This window comes from Panthera leo, chromosome A2, assembly GCF_018350215.1.
Source record: "Panthera leo isolate Ple1 chromosome A2, P.leo_Ple1_pat1.1, whole genome shotgun sequence".
Taxonomy (NCBI): Eukaryota; Metazoa; Chordata; class Mammalia; order Carnivora; family Felidae; genus Panthera; species Panthera leo.
The window spans coordinates 57,336,416-57,354,674 of NC_056680.1; the positions used below are offsets into that span (position 1 = coordinate 57,336,416).

General features: G+C 59.7%; 1 protein-coding gene across 3 annotated transcripts in view; it reads right to left on the reverse strand.

The window, feature by feature from the left end:
• Window positions 1-890: 890 nt before the first annotated feature.
• EEFSEC (eukaryotic elongation factor, selenocysteine-tRNA specific) overlaps window positions 891-18,259 on the reverse strand; it is a 248,753-nt gene continuing 231,384 nt past the window's right edge. Inside the window, exons 7-8 of one of the 3 annotated variants that reach the window (XM_042912408.1) lie at window positions 16,445-16,564; window positions 891-1,440 (exon numbers count right to left, since the gene is read on the reverse strand). In XM_042912408.1, the coding sequence (XP_042768342.1) occupies window positions 1,250-1,440; window positions 16,445-16,564 (311 nt within the window). In that variant the 3' untranslated portion in view covers window positions 891-1,249. The remainder of the gene's footprint in view (window positions 1,441-16,444; window positions 16,565-18,259) is intronic. The other 2 variants (XM_042912414.1, XM_042912425.1) reach the window with 2 other exon arrangements.

Below are 18,259 nucleotides of genomic sequence, written 5' to 3' on the forward strand. Positions count from 1 at the left end.
TGCTGGCCAGCTGCCCTCACACGTGCCCTTTGAGCACGCTGCCGCCTGTGGCCCAGGCCCCACACATACAGCGCGTCCTGCACGCCACTCCCTTCTCCTCTCTGCTCTCAGCCCCAGGACCTCACCCCTCCAAGCCCGTGGATTGCCACCGCCCCGTTAGTATCTTTGATGGTAGTTCTGCAAGTTAAAGCACAGTGCACCGATCACCAGGATAAAAGGGTGGCCCCTGTGTCTGTCTGGAGGCCAAATCAAGGAACACCAGCACGTCTGTTTGTCCTACAGATGTCTTTAAAGGCTTTGATTTCCCCTCATTAAGTTGGTTTCACCATCTCCCTCTTTCCCGAGTATCCACAGCTCAGGTGGCGGGGTGGGGTGGCCTGGCCTGTGGGGCAGAGGCAGAGGAGCTGAGCAGGGGCTTCCTGGGCTTTGGAGAAGCCTGTGCTCATGGTTCCTGGCCCACCGTGTACTCTGCACAGGGCTCCCTCACCTGCCTGCACCTCCACACCCTGGGGAGTACGGACCCCAAGCTCAAGGGCTGAGGTCTAGGGACTCCTGGTGTGGGAATGACGGAGCAGGCTTGCCTCTGCCCTGACACCCTGCCCTGCACCCCACGACTCCCCAGAACCCCATGTGTGCCCCTCCTGGCAGAGCCCTCTCAGGACCTGGCTGCCTAGAGCACCCCCATGTCTCTCAAGGCCCAGGAGACCCCAGGGGCCACCCAGTCTGGCCTAGGGGCCTGACACCCTGTGGATCCCTCTGCCCCCCTGGGCTCTGAGTTCTGGTCCCTCCCCCAGCTCCACTCTGGGAAGGAACCCTGGCAATTCCCTTGATATTCCCCTTAGGAACAGAGGTCAGGGGACACTCCCAGTGAAATCACAGAGACCAGCAGAGAGAGCAGGCACCACAGGACATTTATTTGCAGCTGGCAAGTGCCAGGCCACCTGGAGTCAGGGCATGGATTGGCCCTCACATGGCTGCCGGCTGGGCAGCCGGGGAGACACTGGCCACCAGTAGGTGGGAGGGTGCCAGGGTGGAGGGACAGACCCTCTTGGCCCCAACACTGGTGACACTGCCCCCACATCCTCCAGGCTTCTCACTGGGGTTCAGTGCCAGGCCTGGGGGCCCGTGCCTCCAGAGTCATGGGGAGGGACGTACTAAAGGGGGTCGAGGCACATCTGGTTGGGCATTTGGCATCACGGCCCAGCCCGGGGCCTGGGCAAGGTGGCCCCAGGGGAGGTCACTGGAACGTTCAGGGAGACTGGACCATGCGCTTGTGGGTGTCAAAAACGTAACGCTTGAAAGACAGGCTGAGGGCCACGTGCTGTGTGGGCTCAGGCCGCTCTGCCCCCTCCTCCTGCTTGGCTGCCTCCCCTTGTCCGGCCCGGCCCCGCTTCTTGAGGGTGGGCGTCAGGATCTTCTTGGACTCGGGGCTGAGGCCACCTGCAAGGCACAGAAAGAGAGCCTGTTAGCCTGCCGCTCCCTAGCCTGCCCCCTCACCGGCCCGGATGGGCACACACCTGAAATAGCACATCTCCAAGTCCCCTTCTCCCAACTCTGCAACACCCTCACGCCCGCCGAGGCTGAGCCACGACCCCCGTGCCACCTTGGCAGGCTCGCCCCCTTCTACCTCCTTCCCCAGCCAACGGACCCCTGAGGCCTATGGTCCACTCTGCCGCCTAAATCCCTGCATCCTGGCCCCTCCCCGCACCACGCTAGTCCACGGCAGGTCTGTCCAGCTTGGAGCTCAGCAGGGCTCCCTGCCTCCGTCTCCCAGTCCCCTGCCCACCCATGCACTCTGCACTCAGGCTCCAGTGGGGATCAGCCCCACACTTGGTGGCCATGTCCTTCTCCTGCTCTACATGGTCCTGCTGTCTCCCAGAGCACTCACACTAAAACACATGCACTGAAGCTTGACTTTGAGGCTCCCTGGGCTAGGAGTCCTCCAGCTGCCCCTGGGGATCCATTCTCTGCTCCTCTGTGTGCCTGGGAGGCTGGCCTCTGCAGAAGGCATATGGGCTCCTGTGGCCCTCTGGTTTCTGGTTGGGTCCAGCCAATGGGAGCCCCAGTGGATCAGAGGACAAGAGGGGAGAGTAAGTGGGGTGACGATCCCTGCTCCCTAAGATTGGAGCTCCTGTCGGGGGTCCTTCCCCCTGGGCTCTTGTACACGCTGTCCCATGCAGGGTGGGGGTGGCCCCTACTCCTTCCCACCACATCTTACTGGCTCCTTTCAACCCCGCTCTGGCCACTCCCTCCATTGCATACAGTGTACAGACTTTATATTCACTCCCTCCGGACAAATGATTAAGTGGAAATCAGTTTCCTGCTGACAACCCTGACTCAGACCAACCCCAACTCTTCCGGCCCCTTCACCCACTGCTTTTGCACTTTCCCTGCGGCCCTGAGGAACACACGACTGTCCCTGGGCTCCCCAGCGTCACACTTGTGGGCCTCTGCAAATGCTGTTCCCTCTGCCTGGGACGTCCTTCCCCTCCTTGCTAATGGGAAGAAACCCTGTTCATCCTTGAACAGCAGGCTTGCTCTGGGGCTCGTCTGTATGAAGAAACTGCTTGGTCGTACCATGGTGCGGCCTCTTCGGGGGCTGCTGGCCAGGATGAGCACTCGGCTGCCTCGAGCATAGGAGCCGAGGCTCCGGCTCACCCGAGGCTGTGGTCAGACCTCAGATCGGCCCGGCACAAGCAGAGCTCCCTGGGGCAGGCGTTCACCCTCTGAGGCCGCTCACGACCCCACTGGGGGAACCTGGGGGGAGCAGACTGGCAGGGCCGTGGGGGGGTGAGCTGAGGGGGCACCGTGAGACTTGCATGGGGCAGGGAGGCCCAGTGGGCGGCAGCTCCTGGAGCGGCTACGGGGAGAGCTAGGTCCAACCCTTCTTCCCCTGGGGAGAGGCCAGTGGGGTGGAGTCCAGCCTACACTGTGCTTGCTAAAAGACGGGTCCTGGCAGGCCTGTGTCCCCCAGAGAGGGCGCTTACTTCTAATAGGCACAGAGGGGCCGTATCAGCCAGTGGACCCAGAGGCCGGGTGTCTAGAGCTGGTGGGAAGTTGGGGGTAGGCACCAGGCGGAGGGCTCCCCTCCCTGCATGCCCCGGGGTGCCCTGATCTGCATCTGCCAGCACGTGAAGGGCGTCCTCCTTTGCCCCAGTGCTGGCTGGGTGCCAGCTGTCTGCCTGAGACGAAAAGGCAGATGTGCAGCTCTGGAGGACCTTTGCACATCGTGTCTTAACCAGCTGGGGGCTCTGGGCGGCAGCGGTGGGTGGATTCTTCTGGCTTAGACCAGGCACTCACGCATGCTTGCTGAAGATGTCAGCAAGCCCTTCATCTTACAGATGAGAAGACAGAGGGCCTCATGGAGGGCTCCTCCAGGCCCCACAGAGGGTCTGGAAGAGTGAGGATTTGAACTCTGGGCTTGCTTCTGATGGCAGATACCGGCCAGCCCGGCCCTCAGTGGGGGCACCCCTTAAGCAGACGCCTAAAAATGGTTGTGCAGGGGACCATCGGCTGTGGAGCATCCTGTACTGGCCCTGCAGTTCCCTGATGTTCAGAAAGGTGGCCAGGAGGCTGCTTGAAGGGACACGGTACAGTCTGTTGGGGAAGTTCTGCCTCCTCCACGAAGGACTCTGTCTCCCTGTCCACAGGCATCTCAGAGCCTGCACCACCTGCATTGCCCAGGAAGGCTGGGACTTGTGGCCAATGTGAATGGGGCTCTGGGACGCTAGGAGCCTGTGGGGCCCCTAGCATGGGGAGCCACCCTCTGGCTGCACAGCATGGTGTCTGATCACAGGCCCCACACCCAGCCGGTCTGCGTGCCTCTGGGATGGGGCGTGGGAATGGCCCCGGGCCAGGCCCCCAAGCAAGCATCAGGCCTGCAGGTATCTGCCTCCCTGAATCGGAGCCCTGGCCTTCCTTCTGCAAACAGAGAAGGTGGCTGGCACCAGACCCTGACAAATGGCATGGGCGGCCTGTCTCCCTGTGGTGCCAGGAGGTCTGATGGCTGAAGAGGCGCGGGGCTCCCCGGCGTCTGCGCCGGGCTGGGGAGACAGGCGTGGCCCAATCGGCGGTCCATCTCGCCCGTGCTGGCTCTCATTACACACGGTGCATACCTCGCACGGCCCAAAGCAGGCAGAGCCAGAAAAATCTATCTGGCACAGGCAAACATGCGGCCGTTTAATTGCTCTACTGAGATGGTCAGGCTCCTTTACCTCTGCCCCATTTGGGGATGGCCTGGACACAATGCCCAGAAAGCCTCCCAACATGGGCCTGTTCTCTGGTGCTGCCGAAGCTGTTGGATTTGCGGAAAACGTCGCTGGGAGCTGCTTCGTTTTGCAGTGGCTTTTTCCTCCCCTTAGCCAAACAGCCAAAGCAGGGAAATGAAGGGCAGGTCAGGGCGTCGGGGGTCGGAGCTGCTGCCCACCTAATCGCCAGGCTTCTCCCAACCTGCCCCTGTGTCTTTCAGCGAAAAATGCTCACAGGAGGCTCTAGGACTGGAGATGACAGCAATGAACACGCAGACCAGGGCCTGGCCCCCACAGAGTTTACTAGTCCGAGAAGAGGCAAAGGGGAAACAAGCCAGCAAGATAATCCAGACAGCCACTGAGGCCATCAAGGAAGCAAAAGTGCTGTGTCACCAGGAGGGGAGGATGGCCAGGTTGCTTGCGCCCAGGGCAGGCTTTTCCGAGGAAGAGTTCCGAACGGGGACCAGGTGACAGGGACTGGCCGCACGCAGCCCTGGGCAAGGGTCTGCATGCAAAGGGAGTCTGAGTGCTGGGTGGGAATGAGCATGATGCTCGAGTATGGATGAGGACGTGTGGCTACATGCTGGTGGGGCCACAGGGTGACCGCAGCTTACCGAGTCCCCATAGTGCTCCCTGTGTGCCAGGCTCTTCGGGAGCCCAAATCAGGGAGGGTCCCAGGGACCTTTGGGGGCTCAGAGTGGTGAGGGATGTCCACCCGCCCAGCACCCACCAGGGCTCCCCACACTTCCTGTGTGCCCTGGGGATACAGAGGCAAGCAGGACGGTCCCACTCTCATGGAGCTACCATCCTCTCTTAGGGACTTCCCCCTGAAGCACCCTCGAGAGGCCCCATGGGTTGGGTAGCCATGTGTCGCCCCTCCTGGGATGGCCCTTGACGTTGGGAGCATGTCTGGAGCTCCTGGCCTCTGACTTCTGCATCCCTCTTCTCCCACCCGAGCTGGCCTGCATTGTGTCTCTGAACTGTCCCCCTCACCTGACACACCAGGTGCATTCCCACCTCAGAGCCTTTGCATTCACTGGTTCCTCTGCTGGCAGATCCGCCCCAGGAGTTCCAGTGGCTCCCAGGCCCACCTCCTTCTAATCGCTGTGCAAATGACACCTCCTGGTGAGGCCTTCTTGACCACTATCACCCCCTCCTGCCCCAACTCCCCCCCCCCCCAGTTATTTTTTTCCAGTAGCTATTATCACCTTCTGACATACTGCTGTAAGTTCCTCATTTTGATATCTGTTCTCTGCCCCTGCTGTATGCACGTCCTACCATGGCAGGGATTTTTGTCTCTGCATGCACCGCTGCAAGCCCAATACCTAGAACACTCCCTGGCTCACAGGAGGGGCTCAAAGAATATTACGAATGAAAAGTGCTGGATGAGACCCTCTGAGACCCTGCTGGGTGAGCACTGGCTACTAAGCTCCCCAAATGGTCACCGCATAGACCCAGCCACCTACCTCTAGGCATTCCATCCCAATAAGCAACCTGAGATTTGTATACACAGATGTCACCACGCGTGCGGGCACTTGACCCCCACAGCCCAGTGTGGAAGAAACTGAGGCCCGGGAGAGTGACTGGCCCCAGGTCACACAGGTCTGGAGAGGCAGAGCTGGACTTGTGAGGCTACCCGATCCCAAGGTCTGTGTGCACCACGGAGGAGGTGCGTTGGCCTGTGGAGTTACAAGGGTGCTGAGACCCGTGGGAGGGCAGTCAGGACGGGATTGGCATGCATTTGCTGCGGCAGAATATTCTGGGAGATGAAGTGACACCTGAGAAGAGTTCACAGTTACACAAAGGCAAACTTAAAAATTAACTGAAAAAAAAAAAAAGAAAAAGAAAACGCCACAGGAATACAAATTTGTTGGAAGAGTTCTGCTCTAACTCTGGGATGCAGAAAGACAGACTGGAAGACTATCCACTAGGTTGTCAGAGATCGGGGGTAAGTTACAGGCGATGCTCTTCTTTCTACTTTTCTCCACTTCCCGAGGTTAATACTGTGAGCCTGGGTGCTCATGGGGCCATCTCCTACGGGCCACTGGCATGGCCTCCTGCACCCAGGCCCAGAGGAAGCGGAGTGCGACCCAGTGCAGTCTGGCTGCTGAATGCACGGCCACACGGGGAGGCAGCGGGGAGGGAGGAGGGCTCCAGGGGGGCGGGCAGGGGAGGAAGGGGAGGCTGGGGAGGTGGCTGTCACCCCAGGCCAGGTCTCGTCTCCATGTCCTGGTTAAGGCCGCCGTGGGCCAGGAAGCTCACTGCCATCTCTGGGCCAATGGTGTTGTCTCTGCAGTAATCCGGCCCCGTGAAGGACGAGCTGAGCACCACCTCAGGCCATGCTCATGGCTCCTTTGTGGCCACTGAAAGCCCACGGTTTCTGACGCTGCTGCCGCATCAAGGGCAGTAACTGGAAGGCACAGACTTAGGGTATCACTCTCCACAGCCTCCTGAGGGTCTGCTCCTTGCTCCCCAGCCTTGCTGCCCTGTCCCCCGGGGGGCCTCCTCCCGGGTCCTGCTCCCCCCGTGGAGGGGCTGCTCGGAGGCACATACGGAGCTCTGGGCTCCAACAGGACAAAGTCTATGGCCTTGCCTGGCATCCAAGACCCTGGGTCATCAGGGTGTACCTCCCTCTACGCCTCACCCTCTGCTTCCTCTCACTCCCGTTCGGCTTACACTCCAGCCCGCAGAAATAAAGCAGGGCCTCCGACGACTTCCCTTTGTCTGGAACGCTCCTCCACGCCTTTCCTGTCTGGCTGACGCCTACTCTGCCACTGTCTCCGTCAGAAGGCTTTCCCTCACCTGCCCCAGCGGAGCAGATTCCCTCCTGGAACCCTACTTGGCATGACTTTTGCTTTTTTTTTTTTTGAGAGAGGGAGCACGTGTGTGTGTGTGTGTGTGTGTGTGTGTGTCTACATGCGCACATGTGTAAAATGGGGGAGGGGCAGAGGGAGGAGGCAGTGAGAGAGAAAGAAAGAGGGAGAATCTTAAGCAGGCTCCATGCTCAGCATGGAGCCCGGCATGGGCCTAAGATTATGACCTGAGCTGAAATCAAGAGTCAGACGGACATCTAACCAACTGGGCCACTCAGGTGCCCCAATGTTTGCTTTCTGCATCCATCTCCCCGGTGGCCTGTTGGGGGGACTGCCTCTTCGGTGCTGGGCACAGGGCCTGGCAGGCAGGCTCAGGGAGGGTGCGCCAGGTGAAGGCAAAGGGAAGGAGTAGTCTCGCCCAGGTGTGCAGGGCAGCGGAAGTGAGAGAAACGCTTCCACAGAGCCTGTGCCTCCAGACTAGGAAATACCTGTCTGCAAGGTCGTGGCCCAGGAAGCCCCCCAACAGCTCAGACAGCAGGCCCCCTGCTCCATGTGAGCGGGAACGTGGCTCCCTACCTGGCAGGGTGGGCACAGAGCTAAATGAGCTCCGTGTGTGAAGTTCACACCGTGGCCGTTGCTCCACAGGGAGACCTCTCTGCTCCTTCTCCCCAGACCTCAGGATTCCCGGAGCTGGGCTGCCCGCTCCATTCTCCAACAAGCCCGGCCTGGGATGCGGTGGGGGCGGGTCGGCCTGACCTCAGGGTGATGCTGCTAGCCGTGGCTTTCCTTGGGGACACTCTCCCAGGGCCGGGCTGGCCTTTCTCACCCAGTGCCAGCTCCACACAAAGGCACAGTGGGCTGGAGGCTGCTGGGTCTTGGCTTGGGCCGGGGGTAATCAGGGAAGAATGCGGGAAGCACAACAGTTTCCCAAGCCCTGGCCGCGGGTGCCGCCCTGACATGGCCATCAAAGGCCGGCAAATTGCCTCCAATTGCTGGCGTCGCTTTCATGTTGGGGGCCAGACTGGAAGAAGGGCCTCCACGCTGGTGGGCGGCTTGCACCCCCCAGTGGGAACTGAGCCCTTGCAAGCAGCTTGGGGTCAGCGGCCCCCTCGGTGGCCCCGTGGGGCTGCAGCCAACTCCAGCCGCCCCAGCTTCCCCTCCTAGAACAAGCAGCTTTGGAAAGAGCCGAAATGACAGGGCAGAAAGAGAGCCGGGGTAAGGGGTGGTGGCGGGGGGCAGAGGGGGGGAGCCCTTTTTAGGGTCAGTATCCTGGTGATGACAGAAGGGCTGGGGAGCTCAGAGGGACATGTCTGGCAAGCTGGGCTGGGCTGACATATGGGATGGCTGAGACGGATGGCCACAGAGGGCCTTGAATCCAGCCAGGTCCTGAGTCTAGACTGGATGCTTGGCCTGGGAGCAAGAGGGGCTGCCCTTGCTGGGAGCAAGAGGGGCTGCCCAAAGGAGGGGACCTCTGTCAGCGAGGTGACCCTGAGCAGCGAGGCTGAGGTCCTTCAAACAGCATGGCTGCACCGTTACCCAGTGGGATCCACCGTCAAACTTCACCTGAAGAAAGGGTCTCTGCATGCCTGCCCTGTTAACGAGGCTGCTTTGCACAGGTCACAGGTGGTCACAGGAGGTACGCGTGGCACAGTGCCTGATGAGACCTCTGATGTGGCTAATGTGGCGGCTTGTGCAGGATGTGCTGCTGAGGGCGAGGCTGGAGGTCAGTCTAGCTGGGAGTGGGCTGCAGGGGTTGGGGAGGGCACAGAAACCGGAGGCGGACTCGGCCAGGGCGGTAGTGGCCATGAAACAGGGCGGGGCCCTGTTGTGTCCGATTTGCACAGGGCTGTTGCTGCCACCCCATCCTGCAGGGACATCGAGGTGCAAGGACTTGCCCGTGGCCCTGCTGTAGCTGGTGGTGGAGCTGAGATTGGAACCCAGATCCCTCTGCCGGCCAGTGGCCCAGGATGGCGTGGGCCCTGTACAAGCTTAGCTCCGACAGTGCCAGTGGAGAGGAGAGGCCCAAGGAGGACAGGCCTGGTTTTCAGCGCAAGGCCCAGAGGCGCGCTGGTGCTGGGAGGGCCCAGCAGATTAGGGAGAGCCTGGCTGGCCACAGGAGCCAATAGGAAGGTTGCGGGGTAAGAGAGGAGAGAATGGCCGGGAGGGACAGCCCTTGGGGACACCAGTCGGCTGGCTCCCTTTGCTGGGGCCCCTGACCTCATCTGTGAGAGGTGCTGGTGACTGTGGAACCCTCCCGCCATCTCTTTGTCAGCCCTGGTTTTCCGCATTTATCCTTGGGAGCGGAAGCCTTTAACGCGCTGCTTGGGGCTGGGAAAGCTGCCTGGTTTTCTCTCCTTTCTCTTCCTGCTATGGATCCCGTATGTAAACAAAGATGCAATTTGCTTTAAAAAGATAAGGTGATTAAGTTTTTATCAGACATGTACTCCGCTGTCCCTGCAACAAAGGGAATTAGGGGAAGGCGGGCGACAGAACAGGCCCTTTATTGGAACTGCGCTTTCTGAGGCTCTCGAGCGCACACTCGACGGGCTCCACGCAGCCCCTTTGATTGGGTGGAGGCGAGGCAACGGGCGCCCACACCCCCATTTTGATGTCTTAATGTTGCCTAATTCCTCCTTTAATTTATATTAAGCTTCTTAACAGCAATGATGAATTCTTCAAAAACAAAAAAGGACCCTTTGCACAAATCTTTCCCACACCGTGTAAATTGAAATTATAATGTAGTCAAGCCTTTGGAGATTGGGGGTGCGCAGGGAGGGAAAACCAGTGCATTATGTGGAAGGAAGGACTTTAAGGCAAAAACAAAGCCGTTCTGAAAAAGGCAATGACTTGGTCTCAAGAATCAGAAGCTCAGTTATTAGAGGGGCAGCCCAGGCGGAGGAAAGTTCCCTGTCACTCAGGGGGACAGTGAGGGGGCCGCTGGGGTGGGGTTGGGGGCATTCTGAACTACCCAACACCATCCACTGTTGGCTCCCACCTGTTCCTCACAGGGGCGGCCCAGCACTCACCTGGGGCGGGGCTTCATCCCCCTAAAGTGGCTGTGGGGGGTCACTGAGGTTTATAGTCCCAGCAGCCAGGGGCTCCACATCCCATCCAGGTCATGCCTGGTGTGCAGCCCAGAAGTTCAGGTAGGGTTCAAACCTCTGCTTGACTCTGAACAGCCCCAAGTGGGGAGCCCGCTCCTTCCCAAGTGGGGAGCATCTCTGATGGCTGGCCTTGTGCTCCATGGGGGCCCCTTCCCTCAGTGTCCCTCCAGGCCCTGGTGGAGGGCCTGGCACTAGGGCCTCAGGCACTGGCCTCTGGGCATGAGCCACCAGGCTGCTCTCCCACCAGCTCCTTCTGATCTGCCTGTCGCCGAAGAGATGTTTCCAGAACAAATTCCTGATCATCCCTCCCAGCTCAAAATCTTCCGCCATTCCTCAGGCAGGTGTCCAAATTCCTCCAGCTGGCTCCCCACTTTCACCACTCACCCCTACACAGCCCCCAACCCATCACAGGCCCTTTGCACTCACCCCTGCATGGGAGCCCCATCACACCCATTCACAGGCCTCACAACTCACCCTTGCACAGGGCTCCCCACTCACCCTACCCTGGCTCTGTACTGGTGTTCCCTCATCTTGGGGTGACTCACAACACTCGTCTACCTGGCAAACCTCACTCCTTTGGTTTCTCAGCAAAAGTTTTAGCATCTTGGCTCGGCCTTCTCTGCTACCTTCCAGGCCTCTATCCTCCAAGGGGACCAAGGCTTTCCACAGGCGGACCACGTCTAGACCCTGTGTCCTCAGGAGACAAAGTGCGGCCTGCAGCCGTGGCCAGCAGCCCCAGGAAGGGGGACTACCGGTGACCTAAGCCTACTCCCACTCTGCCTCGTCTGCCAGTGGGCTGGGCCCTGGCGGCCGGCTCTCTCCCAAGGATGACCGTCCCCAGGGGGTCAGGGCTCACCCACCTGACCGTCTGGTTCCTAATCACCCTCTCACTGCTGGACAGCCAAGTCAGGCCCTGTCAGTTCACAGGAGGCTTGGGGAGCAGGAGGCTGGGCAGCTGGGCTGCTAGAGGAGGCAGGGATGTGCACTGGCCCTTTCCTCCAACATGTCCCATACGCCCAGATCTAGAGGCCGGCTCCTCAGCACCCAGCGGGCCTGGACCCCAGTCCCAACCCCTGGGCTCACATTCCCCGTCAGCACAGGCGGTACAACTGCGTGGGTGTGCCAGGCACAGTCGGGGGGTGGGGGGGCTGTGGGTGTTGGTGGCTGCGACCCGGGGACGGAGCTGAGCTGCCTCGGAATGGCAATTTCCAGATGGGGAGCCTAGACAGCAGTGTTCCCAGGGACTCCTTCTGGCTGGCCCTCTGGGCTGAGGTTTGAAGTCTCTAGGTGGGGAAGGCTGGCTGGAGCTTAGGGCCCAGGTCTGCCCTGCGGGAAGGGAGGGAGCAGGGGTGAGGCAGGCTTCGAAGGTCAGCGGCTGGGTAGGGGACTGGCTAGGTCACTTTGCCTCTACTTCTGCCACCACTATCATAGGGACTGCTTAGCTAGTGTCCTTGTCAACATACCATCTAGCCACGTGGGTTCAGACAGCATCTCATTCAAGCCTCCAGACATCCTATAAGTCACTTTGTAGGCAGGGAGGTGACTGCCCAAAGTCACACAACAGTAAATGGGGAGTAGCACTTTACATTCGAGCCTGTGGCTTTACACAGCTGTCTATCCTGCTGCAGGCCTGGGAGTCTGGCTATGGGCCTGGCCACCCCAGGGCCCTGCTGCTTCTCACTGGGAACAAAGCAGCAGGGACAGCAATGCCATGGGCAGGGGGGCCTAGGGGGCTACTACCCCTGAGGGTGGGGAGGAGATGGCAAAAGGCAAGGGCATTGACATGACTGGGGGACCACCCTGACTTGGGCAGCAGGCACCTCTCACCCGGCACTCCCAGGCCAGGGCAACCAATGTGGGCTGGGCCAGGTGGGGGACCTTGTCTCCAGAGACTTCCAGGGATGAGGCCTCACGTGCCTCTATGTTCTGGATTCCAGAGGTGGGGGGGACACTGCTGGAGCTTGGCCACTGCCTAGGCAGACTCTGAGAGTGGCCTTAATGGCAGAGAGGGGGTCTGAAGTAGAAAGCCCATCTTGTGTGAGGCAGGCCTGGCCCAAATTGCCCCAAAGATGGGCTCTGGCCAGTTCTCGATAATGCTGAAAACACCACCAATGGTCACCCTAGCTAACGTTCACTGTGCCTTTCTTACGTCCTGTTCGTACGGCTTCTCCACTCACAACCACTCCCTGGGGGTTGGCTCTATACACAGAGGCACAGAGAGAGCCAGTACATGCCCAAGGCCACACAGTGAAGATGTGGTAGGCTGAGCTCAAACTTGCAGTCTGGCTTCCGAGCTGGACTCTCCTCTGCTGCATCGCGTCAGAGGTGCACCATGGGGCCACCCTCGGGCACCGGTCCTGCCCCCCAAGACCTCTGTCATGGGTGGACATGAGCTCGTTTCCCTGACTGTTACTCTGTGAGGGCAGAGACTAGATCCCAGAGCCTGGCTCAGCGTCTGGCCAGGGAAGGATCAGACAAGCCCTTTTCCGTGTCTCAACCTGCTCAAGGAGGGTACAGTACTCACTCCATCATTCAGAGACACTGAGGCCCAGGGATATGAAATGATTCGCCCGAGGTCACACAGTCAGTGGCAAACAAGGGCTCATCCATCCTCACTGCTACTCGGATCCCAAGTTCTTTTCCAGGTAGCTAGAGGAAAGGGGTCGTCGCCCTTCTTCAGACGGCACTGCAGAACGCCACTGATAGTGACCCATGCACACACACACGCGCGCACACAAGCACACAAATCTCTGGACCGAGAACCCCCCGAACGGGCAGGATCCATTCCCCTCGGTAGGGTCTGTTTAGCAATCGGAACACAGTGGCTGCTGAGACAGTCTCAGGTAATCGCCGGAGGGCAGTGACCAGGCCAAGGAGCTTGCCTAGAGACAGGCTTCCGTGAGAGCTGTGCAGGCGGGGGTGGGCGGGGGATGGTGGGCAGAGACAGAGCTGAGTCCATGGCCCAGGACTGGACGCCAGGCCTTGTGAAATGGGGGCCTCACCGCCCTGCTCTGAGCTGTGGTGTCCTCCTCAGCCAGGATGAGGGATGACGGGAGTAAGGCTCACGGCAGTAGCTGCTTCCAGGAGACCAAATGCTGTTCCCGGACTCTCCCCAACCTGCCCCTCCACGCAAAGACAGTGATTCGCCTCTCCTGCAGGTGCCCTCCTGCATGGACAGCGTCTGGAGGCCAGCTGTGGGGGAGGAGCACGCTTCCTGGTGGCCCCCACGGAGACTGTCCCCACCACCGAGGGAGCTGAATTTTAATGCTCCAAACACTCACTCCCTAAACGTGTACACTCTTTAACAGCAGTTAATCTTCAATTAAAATACCTAGAGCAGAAACTAAGATAACTGGTTTAAAAGGTAGAGCTTATTGACAATAAAAGTCTTCTTCATATTGCTTTTCTTTAGAAAAAAAATTCCACATATTAAAAATGTCATTTTTATGACTTGGGGGAAAAAAAAAACCTCATCCAGAATAATGAAGGCGAACAAAGGCCCTGGGAGCAGCCATCTTCCAGGGTCCATATGTGGCGTCCTGATTACTGTATCAGCCCCGTTTGCAGAGTGGAGGGAGAGGCGGGCGGGCTGGCTGTCCTCTCCAGCCGACAGCGAAGGGCGGGCGGTGAGCTTCGCTGGTCCCTATCCACACTCCTGATTTGACAGCTGCAGGCTCCAATGGTTTTACCCCCTCCCTGACCTGTGAAGACTGCAGCTGGGGTGAGCACAGGAGTGCTCCCCCCTCCACACAGACACACGGGCCGTGGGCACGCACACAGCCCCTCTCAGGCAGATCCCAGGCCCGGCCGGGGGCTCTCAGGCCCCGGGGAGGCTGGTGTGTGTGTGGGGCGGACCCACTCGCTCGGCATGCCAGCACCCATCACCCTGCCAACTCCCAGCATGCTCTCTGAGGCTGGATGTAGCATTACTGTGTGCACACAGTGTCCATTTGATGGCTGTCTGCTGTGTGCATGGGGCACCAGACCCTGGGCTGGCTCCTGCCACCTGCACTCTCATGCCCACATGGCTGCGTGCGTCCCTAACGCCCAGCACAGGTACCTGCAAGTGGCGTCACTGCCCATCCCCTCCTGTATTTTACGCCATAACTGCCCCTCGGATCACTGGCCAGCGCTACCAGCCCTGGGGTTCTCTGCAGGCACAGTGGGGATCAGGTACCCTCCCCTGGCTCAGTGCTACCCCACGCGGCTGCTGATGGGCTGATGTGGACCCTCGTCCACATTTGGAAGAAGGGAGGTGTTCTCCTTCTCTGAAGACCCTAACAGGCCAAGAGAAACCCAGGGGGCCAGGAGATAGCTAACACTGGCAGAGCCTGGGGGGAGAGGCTGGACCTGCCATCCCCTTCTCAGATCACGGCGCCCCCACACCAGCCAAGGGCACTCTGAGCCCCGTAGGGAGCGAGCCTGGGCCAGGTACCCACAGCATCCTGTATCACCCTCCAGCAACCAGTCAGGTGGGCACAGGTGTGGTCACCTGTGTGGCCGGGACAGTGAAAACTGAACAGAATGGCCCAGGAACTCAGAGGGTGAGCACACAGCCTTGCTGGGTGGGGCCCAGAGCTGGGCAAGGTTGCAGAGTAGTGGGCACACGGCCTAGCATCTCAAGGTTGGGGGGATTTTGGGGGTCATCTTGGGAGGCCGTGCCAACCCAGGAGGGGTGGGGGCTCTTCGGTCTCTCGGGAAGACGGAGGAAGCTGGTGCCCTGAGATCTGTACAGCTGGGGGCTGGAGACAACTTCGTTTCTGGATTTTTGGAAGCAACGAGCACACTGGCAGCTGCTGTCTCCCGAGATCAAAAGCGGCACAGGAGCTCGCCCAAGGCATGGAGTCCGTTTGCTCATTTATTCAGTCACGGTTCCTGAGTGCCAACTTGGTGTCAGGCATTGCACTGGGTGCTGGGCCTGGCAGAGCTCACGTTCCAGTGGGGAGACAGGCCGCTCAACCGAGTGAAAATGTCAGGTGTCCGTGCTGACGGTGCCTCGCAAAAGCGCCGAGAGCTTTGCTGCTGTGCAGACAGGGGCCGGTGGTCTCCCTAGGGGCCAGGCACCAGGGCCAAATGAACGAACATTCTGGTCAGGTTCCGGAACCTGACAAAAGGTCTTCACCTGCTGCTCTTGCTTCTCTGGTGGTCAGAGTTCTAACCCCTCTAACGTCCCCAGATGCAGAGAGAGGGGGACAAAAAGGTCCTAGAGGCCCCTCTGCGTCTGTGACGAGCGGTCAGGAATTCCATGTGCCACCGTGCCAATCCTGCCGCTCTCCTGCCCCTGACTGTGGCCTCCCCCTGCCAAGGGGTCAAATCAGAACTGCGCAGGCTCCCACGGAGGCTGCAGGCCCCGACCACTGGCCCCGGCCTGGCAACTTTCCACGCACACACATACACATGCCGTGGGCTTCACAGTGGTCGATCCGCGGCCACTTGTCTCTCTCTGTCCCACGCCTCATTCCTACCTCTCTTACCACACCTCCTCCACAGAGCAAGGGGAAGTGGGAGACGGAGTGAAGGAGAGCCAGAGGCTTCCACACGACGACACGGCGGGGCACACCTGAGCCTGGAATGGCGCACCCAGCTCTTACTGGGCAGGAGTTAGGGCCCCTGCACTGAACAAGCCCCGTGCATTTGTCTTTGTCATGACGTCGAAGTGCTAAGGCAATGTAAATCCTATCCGAGTTCTCTGAGGAGGCAGGAGAGCCCCCACTCCGTGTTTTCACGAGGGAACTGACTCTCACGAGACATGGGTAGTTGTGAGGATACGAAGAAAATTTAGGCCCGGTGCCTTCTATGTATTTATTTTTTTCAAGTTTAGTTATTTCGAGAGAGAGACAGAGACAGAGACAGAGACAGTAGGGGAGGGGCAGAGAGAGAGGATTCCAAGCAGGCTCTGCTCTGCCAACGCAGAGCCCGGCGCAGGGCTCAAACTCATGAACCGTGAGACCACGCGTGACCTCGGCCGAAACCAAGAGTTGTGCGCTTGACTGACTGACCCACCCGGGTGCCCCCAGTGCCTTCTATTTTCAAGGGCAGTTATTGGGGGGGGGGGTAAGATACCTATTGTACCTGGCCTCCCTGACTCTAAGACCCCAACCCAGGTTTTCAGCACCTTGCTTGCGCCCACCCCCCTGAGCCACCCTACCCACCTGACTCGCAGCTCTGGCTGTTACAGCAGCAGGCCACCAATGGGGCAAAGAGGGTGGGACTGGATCCACACCGGCTGAGGCCTGATCACGAGCATACTAGGTGCTTACTCTCAAGGTAGGAGGCTCACCTATTCTCTCATCTGTAAGACGGGCACAATCCCTATCGCACGGGGATGAACGCAAGTGAAGACGCGTGGTGTGGAGGAGGAGCTCCAGAAGTGCCCGGCTGGCTCTCCTCTCTGGCAGCCCTGATAACAAAGGCAAATGGCAGGGGCTCTGAGAAGTGCCTGGCCAGAGTCCTCATGGGACTCTGAACTCGGGATGCTGGCGGACTCGTCACAGCAGTGGGATGCTACGTGTGAAGGCTGACCCCCTGCCTGCCCGGCGCGTGGCGAGCCCTCCCCAAACACTGGTGGCTGGATTACTGCCCAGGTCAGCGGCCGTTACTTCAGGCATGCTGTGCGGTGCCCCTGGTCGCTCGGCCAGCTCACAGCCACCCCGGGTCAGATCAGCTGGGCTCCAGATTCTGAGGGGGGACTTAGCCCAGACAAGCACCAGGCCCAAGGCTAGGCTCAGGCCATGTCAGACAGTCGGCGGGAGATGGGGCTCCTAGAGTTAATCCAACACTCCCCTCTCCTGAGGGAGAGCAGCCTGCTCCCTGTCAGGGTGGGCCCGTGAAATCGCTGTGTCGAATGAAAACCAAAAGCCCTCCCGATCTTCCCGTAAGCGGGCCATGTGTATACGCTGGGGCCTCCTGTGACCGGGCAGCCAACCCCTTGCAGGAGTGTGGGGTTGGTTCCCAAGCTCCCGGGGTGAGGGATGGCTTTGCCACTGACCACCGTGTGACTCAGGATGGCCACGTGAGCTCTCTGGGCTGGCTCGTCGTCTAGCAACTAGGGCCAAACGGAATATGCGTCCCAGATGGCTGGGAGGGTGCCAGGTAGGAGCAGATGGTGGAGACCGCGTGCGGGTTCGATGCCCTCCGTGTCCCTGTTGGACAAGTATCAATCATCAGGTGGTGCTAAGCCCCCTTGCCACCAAAGCCCCTGTGCTCCCTCTGTAGATTGGGTTACAAATGACCCCAGCCTGAAGCTCCTCCCCAGTGGACCATCTCTCCAGTCCACTCAGTCAATGGGCATAGCAAATGGCCTTAGCCCTCAGCTCCTGCCGTCCCCCCCACCCAGAAGGCCTTTCCCAGTCCCCCTCCCGGCTGACTTGGCCTCTAAGTGGCAGCTCAAGCTGACCGTCCTCTCTGTTCCGCCTGCTCTGGGACGCGTCCCACTGTGCAGGATAGGCTCTCAAGCTCCTGAGGGTTCTGATCCCACAATACAGAAAAGGGCGGTGTCAAGTGGACTGGGGAGATCCTGAAGATTGTACCACAGACCATCAGCCCGGGGGATCCTCTGCCTTAAATCAGAAAAGCAGACTGGATGCCCCCCTACCCCCTTCCACTTTGTTTTCTAGACTGGGTTTCAAGGTCCTGCTGAAAGGGCATGGGCACCTAGAAATGGCAGGGCTGTCCTCTCTCAGCTAGACACACTAGCCATGCCACGTGAAAACACACAGTCAACGAGGAGAAGCCCAGGTCGGGGGGCACTGCACTGTGGGGAGGTCAGGCCAGGCTGGTCCCTCACTGGAAAGCAGTGAGCCTGTGGTGGGTGCTCCTTCCAGCCCCTCTCACCTCTAGATGAGTTCTGAGCTCTTGGGCCCGGTCTGCCAGCCCCCAGGGTTCCAGTGAAGCCCACCTCTGGCTTCAGCCACACCACTGGGGCCCACCCAATGTGCCCTGTGCCACCCTGTTGGCTTTTCCAGCTACGTTATGAGGGCTCCTCCTCTGGACGCCTTCTGGAAAGACCCACGGCCCTTCTCAGTCTGCATTTGCCCGCGTGCCTTTGCAGAGCCTTCCCTTTGGGCTGTGAGTTCCTTGAGAGGTAGGACGGTAA